The sequence below is a fragment of the Papio anubis genome, chromosome 12 (genome assembly GCF_008728515.1).
Source record: "Papio anubis isolate 15944 chromosome 12, Panubis1.0, whole genome shotgun sequence".
Classification (NCBI taxonomy): domain Eukaryota; kingdom Metazoa; phylum Chordata; class Mammalia; order Primates; family Cercopithecidae; genus Papio; species Papio anubis.
In genome coordinates, this window is record NC_044987.1 from 50767889 (window position 1) to 50790845 (window position 22957).

General features: G+C 39.2%; 1 protein-coding gene across 3 annotated transcripts in view; it reads right to left on the reverse strand.

The window, feature by feature from the left end:
- ANKRD42 (ankyrin repeat domain 42) overlaps positions 1-22957 on the reverse strand; it is a 187395-nt gene that overhangs the window by 26050 nt on the left and 138388 nt on the right. Inside the window, exon 13 of one of the 3 annotated variants that reach the window (XM_009187029.4) lies at positions 4531-4579. The exons of the other annotated variants lie outside the window; for them this stretch is intronic. Within the exon in view, the coding sequence (XP_009185293.2) occupies positions 4546-4579 (34 nt within the window). The 3' untranslated portion in view covers positions 4531-4545. Of the gene's footprint in view, positions 1-4530; positions 4580-22957 lie in introns of those variants that run through there. 3 annotated transcript variants of the gene reach the window in all.

Sequence of the window (22957 nt, forward strand, 5' to 3'; positions counted from 1 at the left end):
ATCAATTTTGTTGATCTTTTCAAAAAACCAGCTCCTGGATTCACTGATTTTTTGGAGGGTTTTTTGTGTCTCTATGTCCTTCAGTTCTGCTCTGATCTTAGTTATTTCTTGCCTTCTGCTAGCTTTTGAATGTGTTTGCTCTTGTTTCTCTAGTTCTTTTAATTGTGATGTTAGGGTGTGGATTTTAGATCTTTCCTACTTTCTCTTGTGGGCATTTAGTGCTATACATTTTGTCTACACACTGCTTTAAATGTGTCCCACAGATTCTGGTACATTGTATCTTTGTTCTCATTGGTTTCAAAGAACATCTTTATTTCTGCCTTCACTTTGTTATGTACCCAGTAGTCATTCAGGAGCAGGTTGTTCAGTTTCCATGTAGTGGAGCAGTTTTGAGTGAGTTTCTTAATCCTGAGTTCTAGTTTGATTGCACTGTGGTCTGAGAGACAGTTTGTTATAATTTCTATTCTTTTACATTTGGTGAGGAGTGCTTTACTTCCAACTATGTGGTCAATTTTGGAATAAGTGCGATGTGGTGCTGAGAAGAATGTATCTTCTGTTGATTTGGGGTGGAGATTTCTGTAGATGTCTATTAGGTCTACTTGGTGCAGAGCTGAGTTCAATTCCTGGATATCCTTGTTAACTTTCTGTCTCGTTGATCTGTCTAATGTTGACAGTGGGGTGTTAAAGCTTCCCATTATTATTGTATGGGAGTCTAAGTCTCTTTGTAAGTCTCTAAGGACTTGCTTTATGAATCTGGGTGCCTGTGTATTGGGTGCGTATATATTTAGGATAGTTAGCTCTTCCTGATGAATTGATCTGTTTACCATTATGTAATGGCCTTCTTTGTCTCTTTTGATCTTTGATGGTTTAAAGTCTGTTTTATCAGGGACTAGGATTGCAACCCTTGCTTTTTTTTTTTTGTTCTCCATTTGCTTGGTAGATCTTCCTCCATCCCTTTATTTTGAGCCTATGTGTGTCTCTGCATGTGAGATGGATCTCCTGAATACAGCAAACTCATGGGTCTTGACTCTTTATCCAATTGGACCATTTAGTCCATTTACATTTAAGGTTAATATTGTTATGTGTGAACTTGATTCTGTCATTATGATATTAGCTGGTTATTTTGCGCGTTAGTTGATGCAGTTTCTTCCTAGCATCAATGGTCTTTACATTTTGGCATGTTTTGCAATGGCTGGTACCAGTTGTTCCTTTCCATGTTTAGTGCTTCCTTCAGGATCTCTTGTAGGGCAGGCATGGTGGTGACAAAATCTCTCAGCATTTGCTTGTCTGTAAAGGATTTTATTTCTCCTTCACTTATGAAACTTAGTTTGGCTGGATATGAAATTCTGAGTTGAAAATTCTTTTCTTTAAGAATGTTGAATATTGGCCCCCACTCTCTTCTGGCTTGTAGAGTTTCTGCCGAGAGATCTGCTGTTAGTCTCATGGGCTTCCCTTTGTGGGTAACCCGACCTTTCTCTCTGGCTGCCCTTAACATTTTTTCCTTCATTTCAACTTTGGTGAACCTGACAATTATGTGTCTTGGAGTTGCTCTTCTTGAGGAGTATCTTTGTGGCGTTCTTTGTATTTCCTGAGTTTGAATGTTGGCCTGCCTTACTAGGTTGGGGAAGTTCTGGATGGTATCCTGCAAAGCGTTTTCCAACTTGGTTCCATTTTCCCTGTCACTTTCAGGAACCCCAATCAGATGTAGATTTGATCTTTTCACATAATCCCATATTTCTTGGAGGCTTTGTTCATTTCTTTTTACTCTTCTTTCTCTACACTTCTCTTCTCGCTTCATTTCATTCATTTGATCTTCAATCACTAATACAATTTCTTCCAGTTGATTGAGTCAGTTACTGAAGCTTGCGCATTTGTCATGTAGTTCTCGTGTCATGGTTTTCATCTCTATCAGTTCTTTTATGGACTTCTCTGCATTGATTTTTCTAGTTATCCATTCATCCATTCTTTTTTCAAGGTTTTTAGTTTCTCTAAGCTGGGTACATAGTTCCTCCTTTAGCTCTGAGAAGTTTGATCGACTGAAGCCTTCTTCTCTCAACTCATGAAAGTCATTCTCCATCCAGCTTTGTTCCATTCCTGGCGATGAGCTGCGTTCCTTTGGAGGGGGAGATGCACTCTGATTTTTTGAATTTCCAGCTTTCCTGCACTGCTTTTTCCCCATCTTTGTGGTTTTATCTGCCTTTGGTCTTTGATGATGGTGACATACTGATGGGGTTTTGGTGTGGTTGTCCTTTCGGTTTGTTAGTTTTCCTTCTAACAGTCAGGATCCTCAGCTGCAGGTCTGTTGGAGTTTGCTTAAGGTCCACTTCAGATCCTGTTTGCCTGGGTATCAGCAGCGGAGGCTGCAGAAGATAGAATGTTGCTGAACAGTGAGTGTTGCTGTCTGCTTATTGCTCTGGAAGCTTCATCTCAGAGGTGTACCCAGCCATGTGAGGTGTGAGGTGTCAGTCTGCACCTAGTGTGGGATGTCTCCCAGTTAGGCTACTCAGGAGTCAGGGTCCCACTTGAGCTGAGCAGGAAGTCTGTCCATTCTCAGATCTCAACCTCTGTGCTGGGAGAACCACTGCTCTCTTCAAAGCTGTCAGACAGGGACATTTACATCTGCAGAGGCTTCTGCTGCTTTTTGTATAGCTATGCCTGTCCCCAGAGGTGGAGTCTACAGAGGTAGGGTGGCCTCCTTGAGCTGTGGTGGGCTCCACCCAATTCGAGCTTCCTGGTGGCTTTGTTTACCTACTTAAGCCTCAGCAATTGCGGGCGCCCGTCCCCTAACCTCGCTGCTGCCTTGCAGTTAGACCTCAGACTGCTGTGCTAGCAATGAGGGAGGCTCCATGGGCGTGGGACCCTCCAGGCCAGGTGTGGGATATAATCTCCTGATGTGCCATTTGCTAAGACCCTTGGTAAAGCACAGTATTAGGGTGAGAGTTACCTGATTTTCCAGGTGTTGTGTGTCTCAGTTTCCCTTGGCTAGGAAAAGGAATTCCCTTCCCCCTTGTGCTTCCCAGGTAAGGTGATGCCTCGCCCCATTTCAGCTCTCACTGGTCAGGCTGCACCCACTGACCAGCACCGACTGTTGGACACTCCCCAGTGAGATGAAACCAGTACCTCAGTTGAAAATGCAGAAATCACCCATCTTCTGTGTCTCTCACGCTGGGAGCTGGAGGCTGGAGCTGTTCCCATTCGGCCATTTTGGGCGAACCCCCCTCTCATGTATGTGTCTTTTTGATAGAATGAATTATTTGGGCAAATACCCAATAGTGAAACTGCACAGGTAGTAGGATAGAATGGCTGATGGAGGTACCTAATCGATGAGCCTTAGTTCCCTGTGATCTGTTCCCAAAGGAATCCAGAAGTTATCATTGTGGCCCTAAAGCTGCATACTAGTGCACGGTAGTTGAGTGGTTGTTCTGTTTTAGTTCTTTAAGAAATCTCCAAACTGTTTTCCACAGTGGCTGAACTAGTTTGCATTCCCACCAACAGTGTATAAGCATTCTCTTTTCTCCATAGCCTTAATAGCATCTGTTATTTTTTGACTTTTTAGTAATAGTCATTCTGGCTGGTGTGAGATGGCATCTCATTGTGGTTTTGATTTGCATTTCTCTGATGACTAGTGATGTTGCCATTTTTTCATATGTTTATTTGGCTGCTTGTAGGTCTTTTGAGAAAAGTCTGTTAATGTCTTTTTTTAATGGGGTTGTTTGGTTTTTGCTTGTTGATTTGTTTAAGTTCCTATTAGGTTCTGGATATTAGACCTTTGTCAGATGCATAGTTTGTGAATATTTTTCCCAACAGTATTCTTTATCCTTCAATTCTTTAGTACAGTGCAGCTATTCACATAAATGAAGCCTGTCAAATAGAAAATCTCCTGGATGAGTGTTCAGAAATATTCACTGGTTTAACATAGACTTCTAGGTCTCTATAATATGATCCAACACTCCATATTCAGGTGAGCCTGCAGGGAGATTATTTAAGGAGCACTGTGTAAAACCACACACACCCAAGGCCCGAGATTTGTGATAACTGAAACTCAACCATTGGAGATTATTTTATGTTGATCACTATTATTATTTTACCTGAAGCTCTAGAAAAGGATATTTAAATAGAACTCCCTCAGTAAACACTTACTCTGAGATATCCAGCCCTTTCCTTAGCTTGTTTGTGAGCCCTGTTCTTCCTCTAAGCTCCCTCTGGGCCTTTCTCCCACTGAAATTGAAGACTAATGTCTTGCTCACTGGGTCGGCCCCACCCTGGCTCTCACTGGAACTACTGGACCTCTAGCTGTGTTGAGGTTGCCAGTATGGATGGCCTGCTCTGCCCTCTACCTCAGCATCTCTTCATGGATGCTGGCCACACTCACTCAAGCTTATCTTATAGAGAAACTGGAGGACACCATATAGAAGGTGACTTGCATCTGAACTTTGCCTCCCTTCTCTCTCAACTCTTCTACCCAGTACCAGAAGGTCTTTGAATGTCCTCTTACCTCCAAGAAGGGACACTCCTCATATTATGTTATAGCCTTCTCCCCTCATTTCAATCTCTTAGTCTAGTCCTGTTAGAGAAAACACTAGGGGAAAAGAAACAGAATTCATAAGAGGTAAAAATGCAACAAGAGTTACTTTGAAAATATTATCATCTTTGTCACACACATAAAATGTTAAGCAGTCCAAGAGGCTTGTGTTAAATACTTAAGTACTTAAGGTGTTACAGAAGTTCATATGAGTTCAAAAGAAGAGCAATCATCAAAGTTAACATAGTTCAAGAAGGCTTCACGAAGACTATAGATTCAAGCTGGGTTGGGAGATTTTCGTATTCCTCGTACATTCAGAAAAAACAAGAGCATTCTAGGAATAGAAAACAAGGTGAGCAACAGCATGGCAGGTAGGAGGTGTCATGGCCCATCAGCTTGGATGGAGCAAAGGAGTTGCTTAGGGAACAGTGCAAGACAAGGTGAGGGCATCAATGGCCCAACTATGATCTTTCAATGCTAGACTAGGCACTGTCACAAGCGTTATCTTTTTCATCCTCACAAAAACCATATGAGGTAGGCAATTCCTGTGTCCCACTTTAAAGACGAGGACCTAGACACTCCAAGAGATTAACTGACTTAAGAGCAAACAGCCAGTTAGTTGCAAAACTCTCTGTCATCAAGTCTTAATCTTCACATAGATAAAATAAACTCGTACTGGATTGCCGATACTTTATCTTAACCCATGATGCCCTGATGAGAAGAGGTTGGTGGTGATGTACCAGAGTCATTTTTTACCTCACCAACACACACATACTCACATACACACGTATGTGGACACACACAGAGTTACTCCGAGATCAGCATAAACTCTGTGCAGTTTGAATTTCCATACATGTGTTGTAGGCATGATAGATGCCATTTTCACTGAATGCTGAAGGCAAACTGAATTTTCTTCTTGACATCCTGACATTTTTGATTGGATGTAGTTTACCAAGCAAAGGCCTTTCCATATGCCACAGGCTCTGAAAACATGACTATACAAGGTATAATAATGTAATGTTGCTGATACAAGCTCCATTCGATTTACTTTGAAATGTCATTAAAAATTGCTTCTGTCAGAGTGCAGGCATTGGATCTGAGACAGGTTTTAGGGGTGTTGCTGGAGTTGATGGGTGATTGTTGCCATAGGCCACAGATGAAAGCCAAGCAAGACAAAGAGCTCAGCACAGGGAAAGCCTTCAGAAGGGAGGTAAATATAAGCATTTGGGGGAGCTAACAGGCATCTGAGTGGTGGGAAAGGAGCTCAAAAGGGTCCAAACTAAGACAAATACTCCTTCCAGCCTCCATACCATGCTATCACCTATCCTTACGAGGGATAAGATTCTCAAAGCAATGTCCACTCTCTACCCAACATCTCCACTTGGAAAACTGATACAGATCTAGGTGTAGTTGAAATGTTAACACTCTACATTTCCCTTAACCTAATTACAGTTACTGCATCACAATTAGGTTAAGAGTGTCTTCTTTCAATACAAATCAATCTCTAGCCTACAGGTGTGGATGTTTTGATTCACATTTCTATCATTTCATTCTCAGTGTCTATTTTTAGCTTTTTCTCCAAAACTTCTTTCAGAAAATGAGGCAGAATTCTCTACTGACTCTGTATCTTAATGAACTACTGGTTCTTGCTTCTTTCTTTAAGGCCATTTATTTATATTACGCAATCATAGCTCTAAGAATAAACCCCTGCTTCCAAGCACCAGTGGATTCAAGACAATGAGCAAGTGTACTAAATGTCAGTGCTTTTTAACAAATATTCAAAATGAGATTCAGCCCTGGAGTGCCACATAGAGAAGGCTATCCTAGTCATGGATGTTTATGGGAAGCCCACTCCTGTACTTGAAGCTCCCTCCAGTTCTCAAATTCTCTAAAGCAGGCCAGTTTCATCTGAGTTTGACATGAGTGTTGCCTCAGTGTTTGTTTGCCTTGTTTTCTGCATTGAATTCTAGTGCAGAAAGAGACCCATTCCAGTCCTTGTCCCTAAGGAGAGCCTGTCCACTGGTGCATATACAGAAAGTATAGTGTTGCTTTCTCTTAACTTCTGAGCATGTTCTTCCAATGCCACACTCTGAATTTCTATTTTGTGCCACTTCCTCCCGTACAGATGATCCTTAAGAGCAATCTTCACACTGGATTAAAATGGCTTGTTTGCATGTCTATTTTAAGAGACACTGAGGTACTTGAGAACAGGAACTGTATTAGAGTTTCCAGAGAAACAGAACCAACAAAATGTGTGTGTGTACACACACATATATATAAATGTGTGTGTATAGTGATTCATTTTAGGAACTGGCTCACACAATTGTAGAGACTTAATGAGTCCAGTATCTGACTGGGGAGGCTGGAAAGCTGGAGATTCAGAAAAAAGTTGCAGAGTTGCCGCTCAAATCCAAAGGACGCCTGCTGGCAGAACTCCCTCTTGCTAGAGAGGTCAGTCTTTTGTTCTATTCAGGCTTTCGATTGATTGGATAGTGTTCACCCACATCATGAAGGGCAATCTACTTTACCGAAAGTCCACTGATTTAAATGTAAGTCTCATCAAAAAACACTCTCAGAGAAACATCCAGAATAATGTTTGACCAAACATCTGGGCACTGTGGTCCAGACAAGTTGATGCATAAAATTAACTATAACAGGGACTTTGTCTCATTTGCCTTTAACATCCTCAGCACCCAGTAAAGCCTTAATATACAGGGTGTTTGTTGAATGAAATAGTGTCCAGTGAATGAATACTGATGCAACCTTCTCAGCAACTTGAAACATCCAGTTCACTACAGCTCCAGACATTATCATTTTCTTTTGACTTTGTATAATTATTTAAAAAAAAAAAAAAAACCTTAAAGTGGTGGCAGTGTCCTATTTAGAGATGGATGAATAGTCTTAACCTTTAGGCAAAAATGTTAAGAACAAATCCTGCAAAGAGGAAAATAAGCCTGTGTCCAGGAATGAGAAAGAGTATGCCATGCCCATCCCTAAAGCTAAGACCACGTGACATTTGCTTTTGTAGCTAGTCTCTTTCACTGGGCCTCTGAGTGGGAACGGAACTGCATTCAGCAAGGGCTCTTGAGCCATCTGAACCGCAGGTAGAGATTGTGATTGATGGAGTGTAGGATTTTGTCCAATAAATTCAGAGGCTACTTCTCCACTTCCCCATCTCTTGGTCTGTATTTGACTCTTCAAATAGCCCCTGAAGCCAAGGTGAGTATGGAGGGGAGTTGGCAGTACCTAATTTATACTGATATTATACTTAAAAAGTAATAGGATGTCCTTTGAAAGGCCTCACTGTTATAACAGAGAGACACCTGAAGGCAATCTATCTAATGAACAATAGAGGTAATTTCTACTAGAGTTGCTTGGGGATTTTGTTTATGTGATTTATTGCAGTAGTTTTTTAAAGGTATTGGTGAATTGAGCTTCTATCTTTGGACTAATTTTTGTGGTTGAAATAGAGATCCATAATTTTCAAGATGGGAAAAGTGTCTAAGCACTTATTAATTCATTCAAAACATATTTACTGAGGCTGGGTGGTAGGCCATGAAGATACCAAGATGAATAAGACCCAGTCCCAGCCTTCAAAGAGCCTCCTGGAGGTGGGCAGGCATATATGGATGGTTTTAGTAACATTACTTGTAATAACGAAAAACTGGAAGTCAACTAAATATCTCTATCAAAGACAGAATAGAAAAATAATCATTAAATAGGCCCACAGTTCCTAAACTCTGAAAGCTAAAAGTGATTTTATAATTTATTTGGCAGCAAAGCCCAACATGAGCTAACATGAGGTTACTTAGTGTCTTTATTATTCCATTTAGTGTGAATATTTTCTATATTTTAAGGAGAAATATTTATATATTTAATCAGAAAATGCTTCTCCAGACCCTACTGGGAGTGCCATGTTATTGATGGAATTTAAGTATCCTATTACCTTTATGGAAACAAGCAAAAAAGTCTGTATTTGTAAACACATCTGGCCCCAGGAATTTGGATTAAAGACTTGAGGGCTATGGCCAGGCGCCATGGCTCACGCCTGTAGTCTCAGAACTTTGGGAGGCCAAGGCAGACAGATCATGAGGTCAGGAGATCGAGACCATCCTGGCTAACTTGGTGAAATCCCTTCTCTACTAACAATGCAAAAATTGGCTGGACGTGGTGGTGTGTGCCTGTAGTCCCACCTACTCAGGAGGCTGAGGCAGGAGAATCGCTTGAACCCGGGAGGCAGAGGTTGGCAGTGAGCCGAGATTGCACCACTGCACTCCTCCAGCAAATGAATGATTTACAGTTACATATATCAACGTGAATGAATCTTAAAAGCAGGTTGAATGAAAGAAAGCAAGTCAAAAAAGAAAAAAAAAAATTCAGCATGATACATGTTACATTAAGTTTAGATTCTACCAAACTTAACATGATACTGCTTAGGAATGCATACATTTTATCAGTAACTAAAAGTAAAGGAATCATAAAGATACATTCTGAATGGTGGCTCCTCTCTGGGTGGGTAGGGGCCCAAGGTTTAAAGGTGATAGAGTGGGTGGCACTTTGGCAGTACACTGGCACAAATGCTTGCTAAAGCTTCTGCAGGTAGGGTTCCTACTTGTGGCCAGTAAGAGCCAGTGCGGTATGAGAAGGAGTTACAGGTTTTATAACCAGAAGGCTGTTGTAGATCTCCTACAATGACTTCTTTCCAAAGTTGAGGTTTTGAAACTGTGTCCAACAGGACTCTTGACTCAGTTTTCTAGGTTTTCCCTTCTCTTTGCCCTAGATTTAACTTCATATTCCCTGATGAGACTAAAGTAGAATGGGTTCAGATAGGAACTGGCAACAGATAGTGTTCTAAAAATAAAGGCTGCAGTGCGTGGGGAGCTCTGATGAGAACGGATGCAATTAATAATCTTCACTCAACAGGAAGCCAAGGTAGAAGTGATTCATCTCTAAGTTTGCAATCCTGACTTTATGAGCAAGCATTTCAAACAATTTATGAAAACTGCTAATGAGAATGCAAACCAACTTGATATTCAGAATGATTAGCCTCATTAAAAACTAATCACATTTCTACTCACTGCCCCCCTACCTCATCTTGCTTATGCACACAGAAAGTTGCCTTATTGAATCTGACTGTGATGGGCAGAGCCTGGGGATGGACTTGCAGAACTCTGAGATAAATTTTACATTTATGCAGTGCCATCAGCAGTACTTGGAGGAGATGCAGACGTGATAGAGAACAGTGAATGATGAAAAAGAATATTTATTACATAGTCCTGAATGTATCTCACTGCAGATTTTCATTCATTCATCCATCATTCATGCTTTCCATAGACAATGTTCCAGGCACTGTGTTAAGCACTAGAGGATAAAAACACTGAATGTATTCCTTTCCATTTGAAGAGCTCCCCATTAGACAGGAATACAAAGATGAGAACAGATTGTTTAAGTCATGTAAAGCCACTTTCCATTGTCAAGTAGGACCACCTATAGAATAACCCCAGGGCCACCAGTCATAAAATACAACATGATGCTGATCCCTGGAGATGTCTCTCAGGAGTACTGAGGATGGCACTGAAATTCAGGGAAGGGCTGGTGAGGACAATAAAGACCTTTAGAAGATGGTAGTGACCTGGGTTTGGAGAATGAATACAGCTGACTGGATAAAGGAGAAATGGGGGAGATACGCTTCCTGGTATAGTTTTGTTCCTCATAAAATAAGGTTTATTCCTCACCTAGAATCATTTATTCATGAAGATATCATGTCTACTTCCTGTCAGTTCTCTTCATTCTTGAGAGAATTCAGGGGTTGAGGATCTGCAACTCCACTTTGGACAGGAGAAAATTCTACAAGTTCCAACAGACAGAACATATGTAACTATCCTAGGAGATCCGGAATTTGAAAGCCTACAAAGAAACAAATAAATTTAAAGAATAATAAAAATAGCTTCCATTACTTGAGAGCCAACTCTGCACCAGGCCCTGGACAGGGCACTTGATAAATAACATCTTAATGAATCTTTGAAAAACCCTAAGTGGTATGTTTTACAGATATTGCAACTAAGGCCCAGAGAAATGAATTTACCTGCCCAAAGGCACAAACATAGTTGGTGGAGAACCAATATTTGTTTGATGCCAAAGTTTTGCTCTTCAGGAAATGAAGTGAATAAAGAAATAGTAAAGCTTCAAGAAATCATGCAAAGTTCTCCTTGTTCCAGACCTTTCCAATTGTAGCTTTGCAGGAGAATCTCATACATCCTACTACCTCCTATGACTCACTGAAGTACACACTTCTCTTTCCATAGGTGAAATTAAGGTGCTAGTCTTGAACTCAAGTGCTGCATGTTTCTGAGAAGCATTTCTAGCACTTCCTTACAAGTACAAATCATCTATATAAATTCTAAAGAAACTAGCCAACAACAACTCTAGCTTCAATAAACTAATAGTAAGTTCTAGTGTATGGTGCATTTCATTACTAGTGAGAATTACACATTCAGATATCCCACATTCTCTAACATACAACAACAGAAGCCTAGAAGGGACATTGTCCAACAATTCAAAGGAATAAATAAACAACATTGATATTGAACCACAACACCCCCTAGCATAAACAACAAAAATAAGCCCTCATTTTCTCTTTTAAAAATCCTGAGCCTTTGCTTCAGCAAACCATTTCTTTTTTTTTTTTTCCTTTTATTTTTAATTGGCACAAGATAAGTATACATATTTATGAGATACAGAGTGATATTTCAATAAATGTGTAATGACCAAATCAGGGTAATTAGCATATTTATCACCTCAAACATTTATCATGTCTTTGTGTTGTGAACATTCAAAATCCTCTCTTCCAGCTTTTTGAAAGTATGCACTAAATTGTTAACCATAGTCACCCTGCACTGTGCTACAAAACATTAGAACTTATTTCTCCTATCTAGCTATAACTTTTTAAGTGTTAAATATTCTTTATTTGATACTACACGTAAACCACACTAAAATGCCTTTCAATGAGTAAAAGAAACCATTTTAGATACAGGGAGTTCTAATTGGACTGGCATAGTTAAGACCAAAAATGTAAAGTAGACATCGCTACCTTATGTTCAGCCCTTGCCTTTAAGAGGCAAATGAACACAAAGCACAGATGAATCTTGCTTGGTTCTGAGATAGTGAAGGAATTTCCCCAGTATTTAAATATATTCATATAATCAGTTACATAAATCTAAATATAAAACCAATTTCCAATAGATTTTAAGATGGCATTCACCATCTTTGTGAAAATTTGAACATTACTAATGAAGTTCAGTCCTCTCTTTAGAAGTAGAAAACCATGATAGCATTTACTGAATTAGAATTACTTTTAACATTTAAAAAGGCAAGCTTATTCATTGAACCACAAGTCAGTCTTAGTTAAACCAGGACTGTTCAACAAAAAATATTCTGTCATTCATGATATGAATTCTGGTTTATGAAATCAAATATTAACATACATAAAAAAGTTATGAGACATTTCTGTTTTGTAACAAATAAGGCAGTGGCCAATTCTTACTCCTTAGTAGCTTTTTTGAGATAAGCTATCAAGCCTACCCTTTCTGCCTTTCTTCTTAATGCTGGTGAAGCTCATTTTTGTTCCAGGGATATACTTCTTAGTATTCTCCAAATACTCCATCAGTGAGTACATCCTCTCCCTAGGTGGTACCTTTATTCTTATTGGCATCTGTGTAAGAGAATCCGGCATCCTGACCTGTCTTCTGCCCAAAGGTACCGTGGATATTTGACCCTGTCTTGTGCTAGCCTCCCTTTTCCATGGTGTGGCACTGGACACACTTCTCAACAAAAGTCTTCTTGCCTTTCTCAACATCACCTGTATTTAATTCTCTTTTTTGTCACTGGTGCTACGAAGGTTCCCATTTGGAAGCTGGACATCCCACTCTCTCTAGCTGTATTTTTTGTATCCATTACTGTACCTTTACTTATCTTTCTTTCTCCAACATTTCTTATGCTCTCACAACCACAATTCTACTCTTTACTCCTACAGGGTGTCTCTCCCTCTCCTTTTTTTTGTGGGGGGGGGGGGGGGGCCCCCTTTTTTCATTTTTTTTCTCCCTGTATCTGGGTAATTTATTTATTTATTTATTTATTTATTTATTTTTATTTTTTTATTTTATTTTATTTTTTTTTGAGACGGAGTCTTGCTCTGTCGCCCAGGCTGGAGTACAGTGGCCGGATCTCAGCTCACTGCCAGGTCCGCCTCAGAAACTGGGTAATTTATAAAGGAAAGAAGTTTAATTGACCCACATGCCCACACAGCTGGGGAGGCCTCAGGAAACTTACAATCATGGCAGAAGGGGAAGGAGGAACCTTCTTCACAAGGCAGCAGAAGAGAGAGAGAGGGTGTATGAAGGAGGAACTGTCAACCACTTAAACCATCAGATCTCATAAGAACTCACTATCATGAAAACAGCAGGGGGGAAACTGCCCCCATGATCCAGTCACCTCATACTGGGTCCCTTCCTTGACACATGGGGATCATGGGGACTATACTTCAAGATGAGATTTGAGTGGGGACACGGCCAAACCCTATCACCCACACATGAAGGAGAAGATGTGGCATTTATCTTTCTGCACTTGATTTACTTCACTTAACATAATGTCCTTCGGGCATATTTGTGTTTAGCAAAGCAATTATCAACTACAAACCTGAACAAAAAGAAATCCTCCTGCATTAGTCAAGATTCTCCAGAGAAACAGAACCAAGAGGGTGCATACATAGATTCATTTTAAGGAATTGGCTCACATAATTGTGGGGACTGGCAAGTCTGATACCTCCAAGACAGGCCAGCAGGCTGGAGACTGAGGGAAGAGTTGATGTCATAATCTTGAGCTTGAAGGCAGTGTGGGGGCAGAATTTCTTCAGCCTTGTGGGACCTCTGTCTTCTCTTAATGCCTGCAACTGATTAGATGAGGCCCACTCCCATTATGGAGGGTAATCCGTTATACTAACAGTCTACTGATTTAAATATTAATCACCTCTAAAAAATACCTTCACAGCAACATCCAGATGGGTGTTTGACCAAACAACTGGATATGATAGCCTAGCCAAGTTGATACATGAAATTAACCATCACATTTTCCATTTTCCAAATCTCAGTAAATGGCAGTACCGTGTACACAAATGCCCAAGTAAAAAACATAGACTCTTCTAGATCCTTTCTCCTCCCTCACCTTGCATACCCAAGTACTGAAAATATGAATTCCCAAATATTTCTAGACTTCATTCCTTCCTTTTCTTCCCCATGCCTACTGAAAAACCATGGTCTCTTACCTGATTTGTTAAAATAGCTTCCTAACAGTTCCTCCTGCCTCGAGTCTCACCTTCCTGTTAAATTTCAAAACCATTAAATTGATTTCTCTCTGAAAATGCTTCAGTTATCCTCCATTGTTTACTAAATAAAATTTAACTTCCATAAGGTGTGGCCCACAAGACTTTTCATGATCTAGCCCCTGATCACTTATCCAGCTTCATCTCTCATCACTGCATCTTATTTACCCCAAACCTAGACACCTACTTGCAGGCTCCAAATGCCCTGTGACAATTCAAGTGCTGCTCCCTCTACTAGTAATGTCTTGCCCATCTGGAAAATGTTCACTCCTCCATCATCACATTCCAAATTTTCCTTCTTCCCTGGCCATGCCCACTTTCCACCCACACTTCCTATAATACAGACTTACATTCTCTTTTTTCTGAGTTTCTTTAGTATTTGGCTTACACTTCTATTGATCACATTTCATGTGGACATAAAAATATATTTACATGGTTGTCATCACCATTCGTGTGTGATCTTGTTAAAGGATTATGTTTTTGTCTTTATTCGTCTTTTTGCCTTCAGTTCAAAAGACAAAGCCCAAGAGGGGCTTCAAGATAGCTGACTAGAGGCATATTGTACTTGGCTTCCTCCAAAAAGAACCAAAATAGTGAGTAGATCATCACACTTCAAATACATTGTCCAAGAGAAAACACTGGAATTCAATCGAGGCATGACAGGAAATACCTAAAGCAAGGCAGAAAGGGAAGTGAGGTGGCCTGCTCAGGCGAGACTGGCTGGAAGCCTGGAGAGACTCCCCAGTGTGGGGAAAGGGTAACTGAAAGACCCTCTGGTGGTTCACATTTCCACTGTGGACTACTGCAATCCTAGCCACAGGAGAACCCTTTAACCTTTGTGGGCCTGAAACTGATACAGAGAGCTGCCTGGGGAGCACACAAAGGCACTGCTCCAGAGTGGGAGCTCATGCTTGGCCCCCCAAACACCCTGAGTCATAAACAGCTATAACATGGTACCATTTTGAAAGCCTAACCACCAACAGACCACACATTGCCCTGAGGCTCAACAGCACCTGCATCGCCACATTCCTGGAGCTCCACTGACATTCCGCACCTGCATCACTGCCATGGCTGGCTGCTGCCACCTGGGCCAAAGTGCAAGCCATAGGCAGTCACTCTACGGCCTCCAATAGTGGAGCCATCACATATTTTAGTGTACCCAGAGAGAGTCCCCCACCTGCCCAGCCTGGCTTTGCCCACATCCACCCACTCATGCCACAGCACGTAGTCTGGGGAACTGGGGATCACCCAGTCCATCACCAATGGCACCTGAGCACTCCTGCTGGGGGCCTAAAGTTGGGTCCACCCACCCTGCTGCTACCACCACAGCTGGCACCTACTTGCATACACGACTTGCAGGCCTGCAGAGTGGCCTGTCTAGTCTATCACAGCCACTGCTATCACCAGCACACATCACTCGAGACACAGAGGGTATTCTTGCCACTGCTAGTGCCATCACTCACACCACACCTGTTTCCCAGGAGCCCAGGAACCCATTCACTCACCCAACTCACTGCTGACCCTATGCAGCATCTGAGCAAGCCACTCAGATGCCCAAGAATCAGCTCACTTAGACCTGCTGACACCAGTGCCAGCATATGCCTCTCAGGAGCCCAAGGACGAGAATGCTTAGCCTACTACTGCCACCACTGGGGCCCAAAGACTGGCCCTCCCATTGTTCCAGTCCTCAGCAAAACTTCATCACAGCCTCCACCAATAACCACACCCTAAGTTACCAAGGAAATCACAGATACCACTGACACTATTTACAGCCAAAGAAATCACACAAAGACTAGACTACTATGTGCATTCAGTATCAAGGCCAAAGTGCCCTGTCTAAACAATACCATAGATATGTCTTCAGGAAAAAGTCTTCCCCTACAAAAGTAAATTCAAAAAATTGGAAGAAGCAACTGTTACACCAGATGTGCAGACATCAATGTAAAAACAGGAAATATGAAAACATAAGGAAATATGACCCCTCCAAAGGAACACAATAATTCTCCAGCAATAGATATCAATGAAAAAGAAATTTAAAAAATCCTAGAAAAATAATTCAAAACGTTGGATTTTTAAAATTTCAACTTTTGAAAAATTCAACAATAGACTAGAACAACAAGAAGAAAATGTCTCAGAACTTGAAAACAGGTCTTTTGCAGTAACACGGTCAGATAAAAAAAAAAAGAATGAGCAAAGCCTAAATAACATATGGGACACCATAATGTGACCAAATGTTAGAATTTCTGGAGTCCCAGAAGGCACCAATCAATAATAACCTTAAATGTAAATGGATTAAGTTTTTAACTTAAAATTCATTCACTGGGTGAATGAATTTTATTTTAAAAAATGGCCCAGTGATTTACTGGTTACAAGAAACATCTCACTTGTAAAGACACATATGACTGAAAGTAAAGGGATGGAAAAAGACATTCCATGCAAACGAATCAAAAGCAAGCAGGAGTAGCTATACTTTTACCCGATAAAACAGACTTTAATTTAAAAAACATGACAAAGAGACACATAAAGGGATCAATTAAGGAAGATGATATAATAACTTTAAACAGACTTATTTATGCACCCAGCATGGGCGCACCCATATGTATAAAGCAAATATTACTAGATTTAAAGGGAGAAATAGACTCCAATACAATAACATTTCAAGACTTAACATCTCATTCTCAGCATTAAACAGATCATATAGACAGAAATGTAACAAATATTGGTTACACTGTATTAAGCAAAGTAAAAAATAAAAATAAGAGGGAAACATTGGATTTAAACTGCATTTTAGACCAAATGGACCTAACCAACACATACAGAACATTTCCTCTAACAGCTACAGAATGCAGATTCTTCTCATCAGCACATGAAACATTCTCCAGGATAGACCATATGATAGGATACAAAATAAGTCTCAAAATTTTAATATCAAAATCATATCAAATACCTCCTCAGACCACAACAGACAAAGCTAGAAATCAGTAACAAGAAGACCTTGGAAACTGTACACGTACATGGAAACTGAACAACATGCTCCTGAATTAGAGTAAGGAAGAAATTAAAGAGTAAATCAAAAAAATTTTGAAAGAGATGAATATCAAAACATAACATACCAGAACCTATAAGATCTAGCAAAACCAGTGCTAAGAGTAAATATTATAGCAATAAGGGCTTACATCAAAAAAACAGAAAGATTTCAGATAAACAATCTGGTGCACCTCAAGGAACTAGAAAAGTAAGAACAAACTAAACCAAAAATTAGCAGAATGAAATAAATAGTAAAGATCAGAGCAGAACTAAACAAAACGGAGACTTTTTAAAAAATTACAAATGATCAATGAAAAACTACAAAGGATCAATGAGATGAAAAATTGAAAAGATGAACAAAATTGATAAACCACTTGCTAGACTAATCAAGAAAAACAGAGAATAACTATATAAACAAAATCCAAAATGAAAAAGGAGACATTACAACTGATATCACAGAAATACGAAAGATCATCAGAAACTATTGTGAATAACTATACACTAACAAACGGGAAAACTGAGAGGAAATGGAAAAACTTCTGTGCATACACAACCTACCAATATTGAATCAGGAAGAAACAGAAAACCTGAACAGACCAATAACAAGTAATGAGATTAAAGCAGTAATAAAAAGTCTCCAACAAAGAAAAGTCCAGGACCAGATGGCTTCACTGCCAAATTCTACCACACTTTCAAGGAAAAACACACACCAGTTCTCCTCAAACTATTCCAAAAAATTTAAAAGGAGGGAATTCTTTCTAACTCATTCTACCAGCGTTACCCTGATACCAAAATCAGACAAAGACACAAGAAAGAAAGAAAGCTGCAGGCCAATCTTCCTGATGAATATAGTTGTAAATATCCTCAACAAAATACTACCAAACTGAATTCAACAGCACATCAAAAAATAATATAGAGCAATTAAGAGGGATTTATCCCAGGGATGCAGGGATGATTTAAAATATGAAAATCAATAAACATAATATATCACATCAACAGAGTGAAGGACAAAAACCATATGATCATCTCAACAGATGCAGAAAAAGCATTTGATAAAATTCAAAATCCCTTCATTATTAAACAAAAAAAAACTCTTAACAAACTAGGCATGGAAGGAATGTACCTCAACATAATAAAGGCTATACACAACAAAATCTCAGCTAACATCATACTGAATAGGGAAAAGCTAAAAGCCTCTAAGAACTGGAAAAAGATAAAGATGCCCACTTTCACCATTCCTATTCAAGTTATTACTGAAGTCCTAGCCAGAGCAATCAGGCAGGAGAAAGAACTAAAATGTATACAAATTGGAAAAGAGGAGGTCCAATTGCCCCTCTTTGCTGATAATACGATCTTACATTTAGAACAACCTAAAGACTTCACCAAAAAAAAGCTTTTTTAGATCTGATAAATTCAGTATAGTTGCAGGATATGAAATCAACATAGAAAAATCAGCATTTCTATACACCAATAATGAACTAGCTGAGAAAGAAATCAAGAAGGCAACCCCATTTACAATAACTACAAAAAAATTAAAATAGCTACAAATAAAGTTAACCAAGGAGGTGAAAGATCTCTACAAGAAAAACTACAAATTGCTGATAAGAGAAAGTGAAAAGGACACAAACAAATGGAAATAAATCCCATGCCCAATGATCAGAAATAATATAGTTAAAATGATAACCATTCTGCCCAAAGCAAGCTACAGATTCAATGCCATCCCTACCAAAATACCAACATCATTTTTCAGAGACTTACTTTTTAAAATCCTAAATTCATGTGGAACCAAAAAAGAGTCCAAATGGCCAAAGCAATCTAGAGGAGGAAGAACAAAGCTGGAGGTATCATACTGCCTGACTTCAAAATATATTACAAGGCTATAGTAACCAAAACAGCGTGATATTGGTATAAAACCCACAGACTAGTAGAACAGAATAGAGATTCTTAAAATAAACCTACATATTTACATATTTACTTTGATTTTCAGCAAAGGCACCAAGAACATACATTGGGGAAAGAATATCCTCTTCAATAAATGGTGCTGGGAAAAATAAATATCCATATGCAAAAGAATGAAACTAGATTCCTGTCTCTTACTATACACAAAAATCAACACAAAAGAAATTAAAGACTTAAATATAAGTCCCCAAATTATAAAACCACTAGAAGAAAACATAGGAAAAACACTTCAGGACATTGATGTAGGTAAAGATTTATGGCTAAGACCTCAAAAGCACAGACAACCGAAACAAAAATAGACAAATAGGACTACATTAAACACAAAGCTTCTGCACAGCAAAAGAATCAACACAGTGAAGAGATAATCTGTTGAATGGGAGAAAATATTTGCAAACTATTCATTCAGCAAGGAATATCCAAAACATACAAAAAAACTCAATAAAAAATGAAATAATCCCATTTAGACATGAGCAAAGGACATGAATAGACATTTCTCAAAAGTAGACACACAAATGGTCAATAGGTATATTTAAAAATGATTACCACTAGTAATCATCAGGTAAATGCAAATCAAAACTACAATGAGATACCATCTTACCCCAGTTAAAGTGGCTATTAGTTAAAAAAACAAGAAACAGACACTGGAGAGGATGCAGATAAAAGGGAACTTATACACTATTCTTGAGAATGTAAATTAGTATAGCCACTGTGGAAAACAGTATGGAGATTTCTCAAAACACTAAAAATGGAGCTACCATATGATCCAGTAATCCCACTACTAGGTATTTACCTAAAGGAAAATAAATCAGTACATCAAAGGGATACCTGTACTCACATGTTTATTGCAGCACTATTTACAAGAGGAAAGATACAGAGTCCATCTACAGATGAATGGATAAAGAAAATGTGGCATTCATATACAATGGAACACTATTAAGCTATAGAAATGGATGAAATCCTGTTAGTTGTGCAATATGGAGGAAACTAGAGGTCATTATGTCAAATGAAATGAGCCAGGCACAGAAAGACAAACCTCACATAGTCTCACTCATATGTGAGCTAAAAAGTTGATCTCATGGAGGTAGAGAGTAAAATGACTGATAGCAGAGGCTGGAAAGGATGTGTGTGTAGGAGTGAGAGATGAAGAGAGGTTAATGGGTACAAACATATGGTTAGATAGAGATAGAAGATATACATTCTTGGGGAAAAATCTAATTGGATTAAAAATGGGCAAAAGATCTGAATAGACATTTCTCAAAAGACATGTAAATGGCAAACAGGTATATGAAAGGTATTTAACATCATGAATCATCAGATAAATACAATAAAAACTGTAATAAGATATTGTTTCACCCCAGTTAAAATGATATATCCAAAAGACAGGAATAACAAATGCTGGTGAGGATGCAGAGGAAAGGGAATCCTTGTACACAGCTGGTGGGGCTGTAAATTATTACAACCACCATGGAGAGAAGGTTAGAGGTTCCTCAAAACACTAAATATAGAACTACGAATGATCCACAATCCCACTGCTAGGTATATATCCCAAAGAAAGGAAATCAATGTATCAAAGAGAGATCTGCACACCCATGTTTGCTGCAGCACTATTCACAATGGCCAAGATTTGGAAGCAACCTGAGTGTCCATCAGTAGAAAAATATATAAGGAAAATGTGATCCATCTACACAATAGAGTGTATTTAGCCATGAAAAGAATGAGATCCTGTCACTGGGAACAACATGGATAGAATTGGAGATCATTACATCAAGTGAAATAAGTCAGGCACAGAAACTTTGCAAGTTCTCACTTATTTGTGGGAGCTAAAAAAAAGTTAAAACAATTGAACTCACAGTGATAGACAATAGGATGATAGTTACCAGAGGCAGGGAAGGGTAGTGGTGGATGGGAGAAGTGGGGATGGTAAATGAATATAGATATACAGTTAGATATAATGAATAAGATGTAGTATTTGATAGCAAAATAGGGTAAATGCAGTCTACAATAATTTGTTGTATATTTTAAAATACCTAAAGAGTACAGTTGGATTGTTTGTAACACAAAGGATAAATGTTTGAGGAGATGGATACCCCATTTATCCTGATATGATTATTATGCATGGTATGTCTCTATCAAAATATCTCATGTACCCCATAAATATGCACATCTCTTATGTATCCACAAAAATTAAAAATTAAAACATTTTAAGTAGAAGTTCTAATGTTCAATAGCAGATTAGGGTGACTGTTATCAGCAACAATGTATTGCATGTTTCAAAGTAGCTTGATGAGAGGACTTGAAATAGTCCCAATAAATAGAAATGATAAATGCTTAGAGTGATGGATAACCCCAATACCCAACTCGATTACACATTCTGTAACAAATACTCACATGTACACCACAAATGTGTATAATATTATGTATCAATAAATACATCAAAGGGAAAACTTATAAGACAAAGTCCAGTATAGTGCTCATCACTTAGTAAACACCCAACAAAGGTTTGCAATGACCTTTTCACTTGTTTGTAAACATCTCCTTCTAGAACTAAGCTTCTTTTGGGGAATAACTGTTTGGTTTACCTTGTCCCTTGCAAAGTACTTGGCAAATAAGAGACATCTAATAAAGATACTTCAAATGATTGAGCACTTCAGTCATTAAATTTGATCATCTCAACCTCATATATGTTCCTCATTTTTCTTATACTGAAATATTCAACTAGGTAGAAAGGTTCTCCTTGGCATGGACTAGTCTTCTACTTTTTTGTGTTCTTTTTTCTACCAATTCCCACCCATCTTAGGGAGTAGCATGGTATCAGGTACATGGTAGGAATATAATTATTTTTGTGGATGAAATGATGAATAGGTTATACACTTGTACATTCTTTTCTCTGAATCAGAGCTTTCTCATGTCAAAACTTATGCCTGGCCCTTGCATCATGAACTATGGAAAACCAGGCTGAGAGAGTCTATCCAACTAGGTCAACTCTGCCCAGGAGAGATGAAATCACTGTCTCTTGTGATTAACCTATACACATCTCAAGAAGGCATGCACTCATACTCTCCAGGAGGATTATATTTCATCTTGATGATCAGACGAAGGATGAGGACAGGAAGAGTCAGAGGGAGGAAAGCCACTGCTAAAGAAGAGATACATGTACCTTGGGACTAAAATGAAGCCATAGCTAATCAGGGTGAATTAAAGGAAGTTGCAGCTTCATATAGAGCCAAAAAGCAATAGCTCACCTTGAATGCAGAAACACTATTACATCTTGGGCAAGCAGCACCAAAAAGGTGACAAGCCCTTTAAATGGTCTTTTATCAGAGTTCCAGGTTTCCTGGCCCTATTTACAGCTAAAGTCCTGGACTCCCTCAGTTTATTCCCACCTTTACTCCTTACTTCTCTATTCCTTCTGACTGTATCTTCTCTTTTGAGGTCCAAGGTCAACTCTCCAGACAAATATGACTTCTCCAATGTGATCCTCAGCCCCTCTCTTGGAAATGCTTTTATAGGATAAGCAGTGTAGCAGAATGGAAAGAGTAGGGGCTTTGGGGTAATCAGATCGGCACTTAAATTCCACTCACAAGCTGTCACCTTGGATAAGCATCTTAACCTCCAAAGCCTCTGTTTCTTAATGAGCTTAATAATATCTAACCCATAGGGTGGTTTTTTGTATCAAATGAGATTAAAAAGAGTAGTTGCTATAATCAACATCATTAGCCCTCTTTATTTATTGGCGTCTGTCCTGAGGTAAACACCTTTCCCATCTGGCTTCAGTCCTGGAGAGTCAACCCTACTTTTCCAGGTACCCCTGGTGAGGAATAAATTCAACAGAAAAGTTCTCTGTTTGGGTTACTGTTGGTTCCTTAAAACCACCTTGCTGTCCACAAGAGAGCTTTTAAAACTTGAGCACTTACTATATACACACACCTCAATGAACATGCCCATCCACTGTAAGGTTCTTGAATGTAAGATAAGGTGCTCTGCCCTAGAATGGTAGATGAGAATGAAGTCCCCACCTTTCCAGAAAGGGCTCAAAGCTTAGGAAAGTCACACAGATTGACAGAGATCCAATA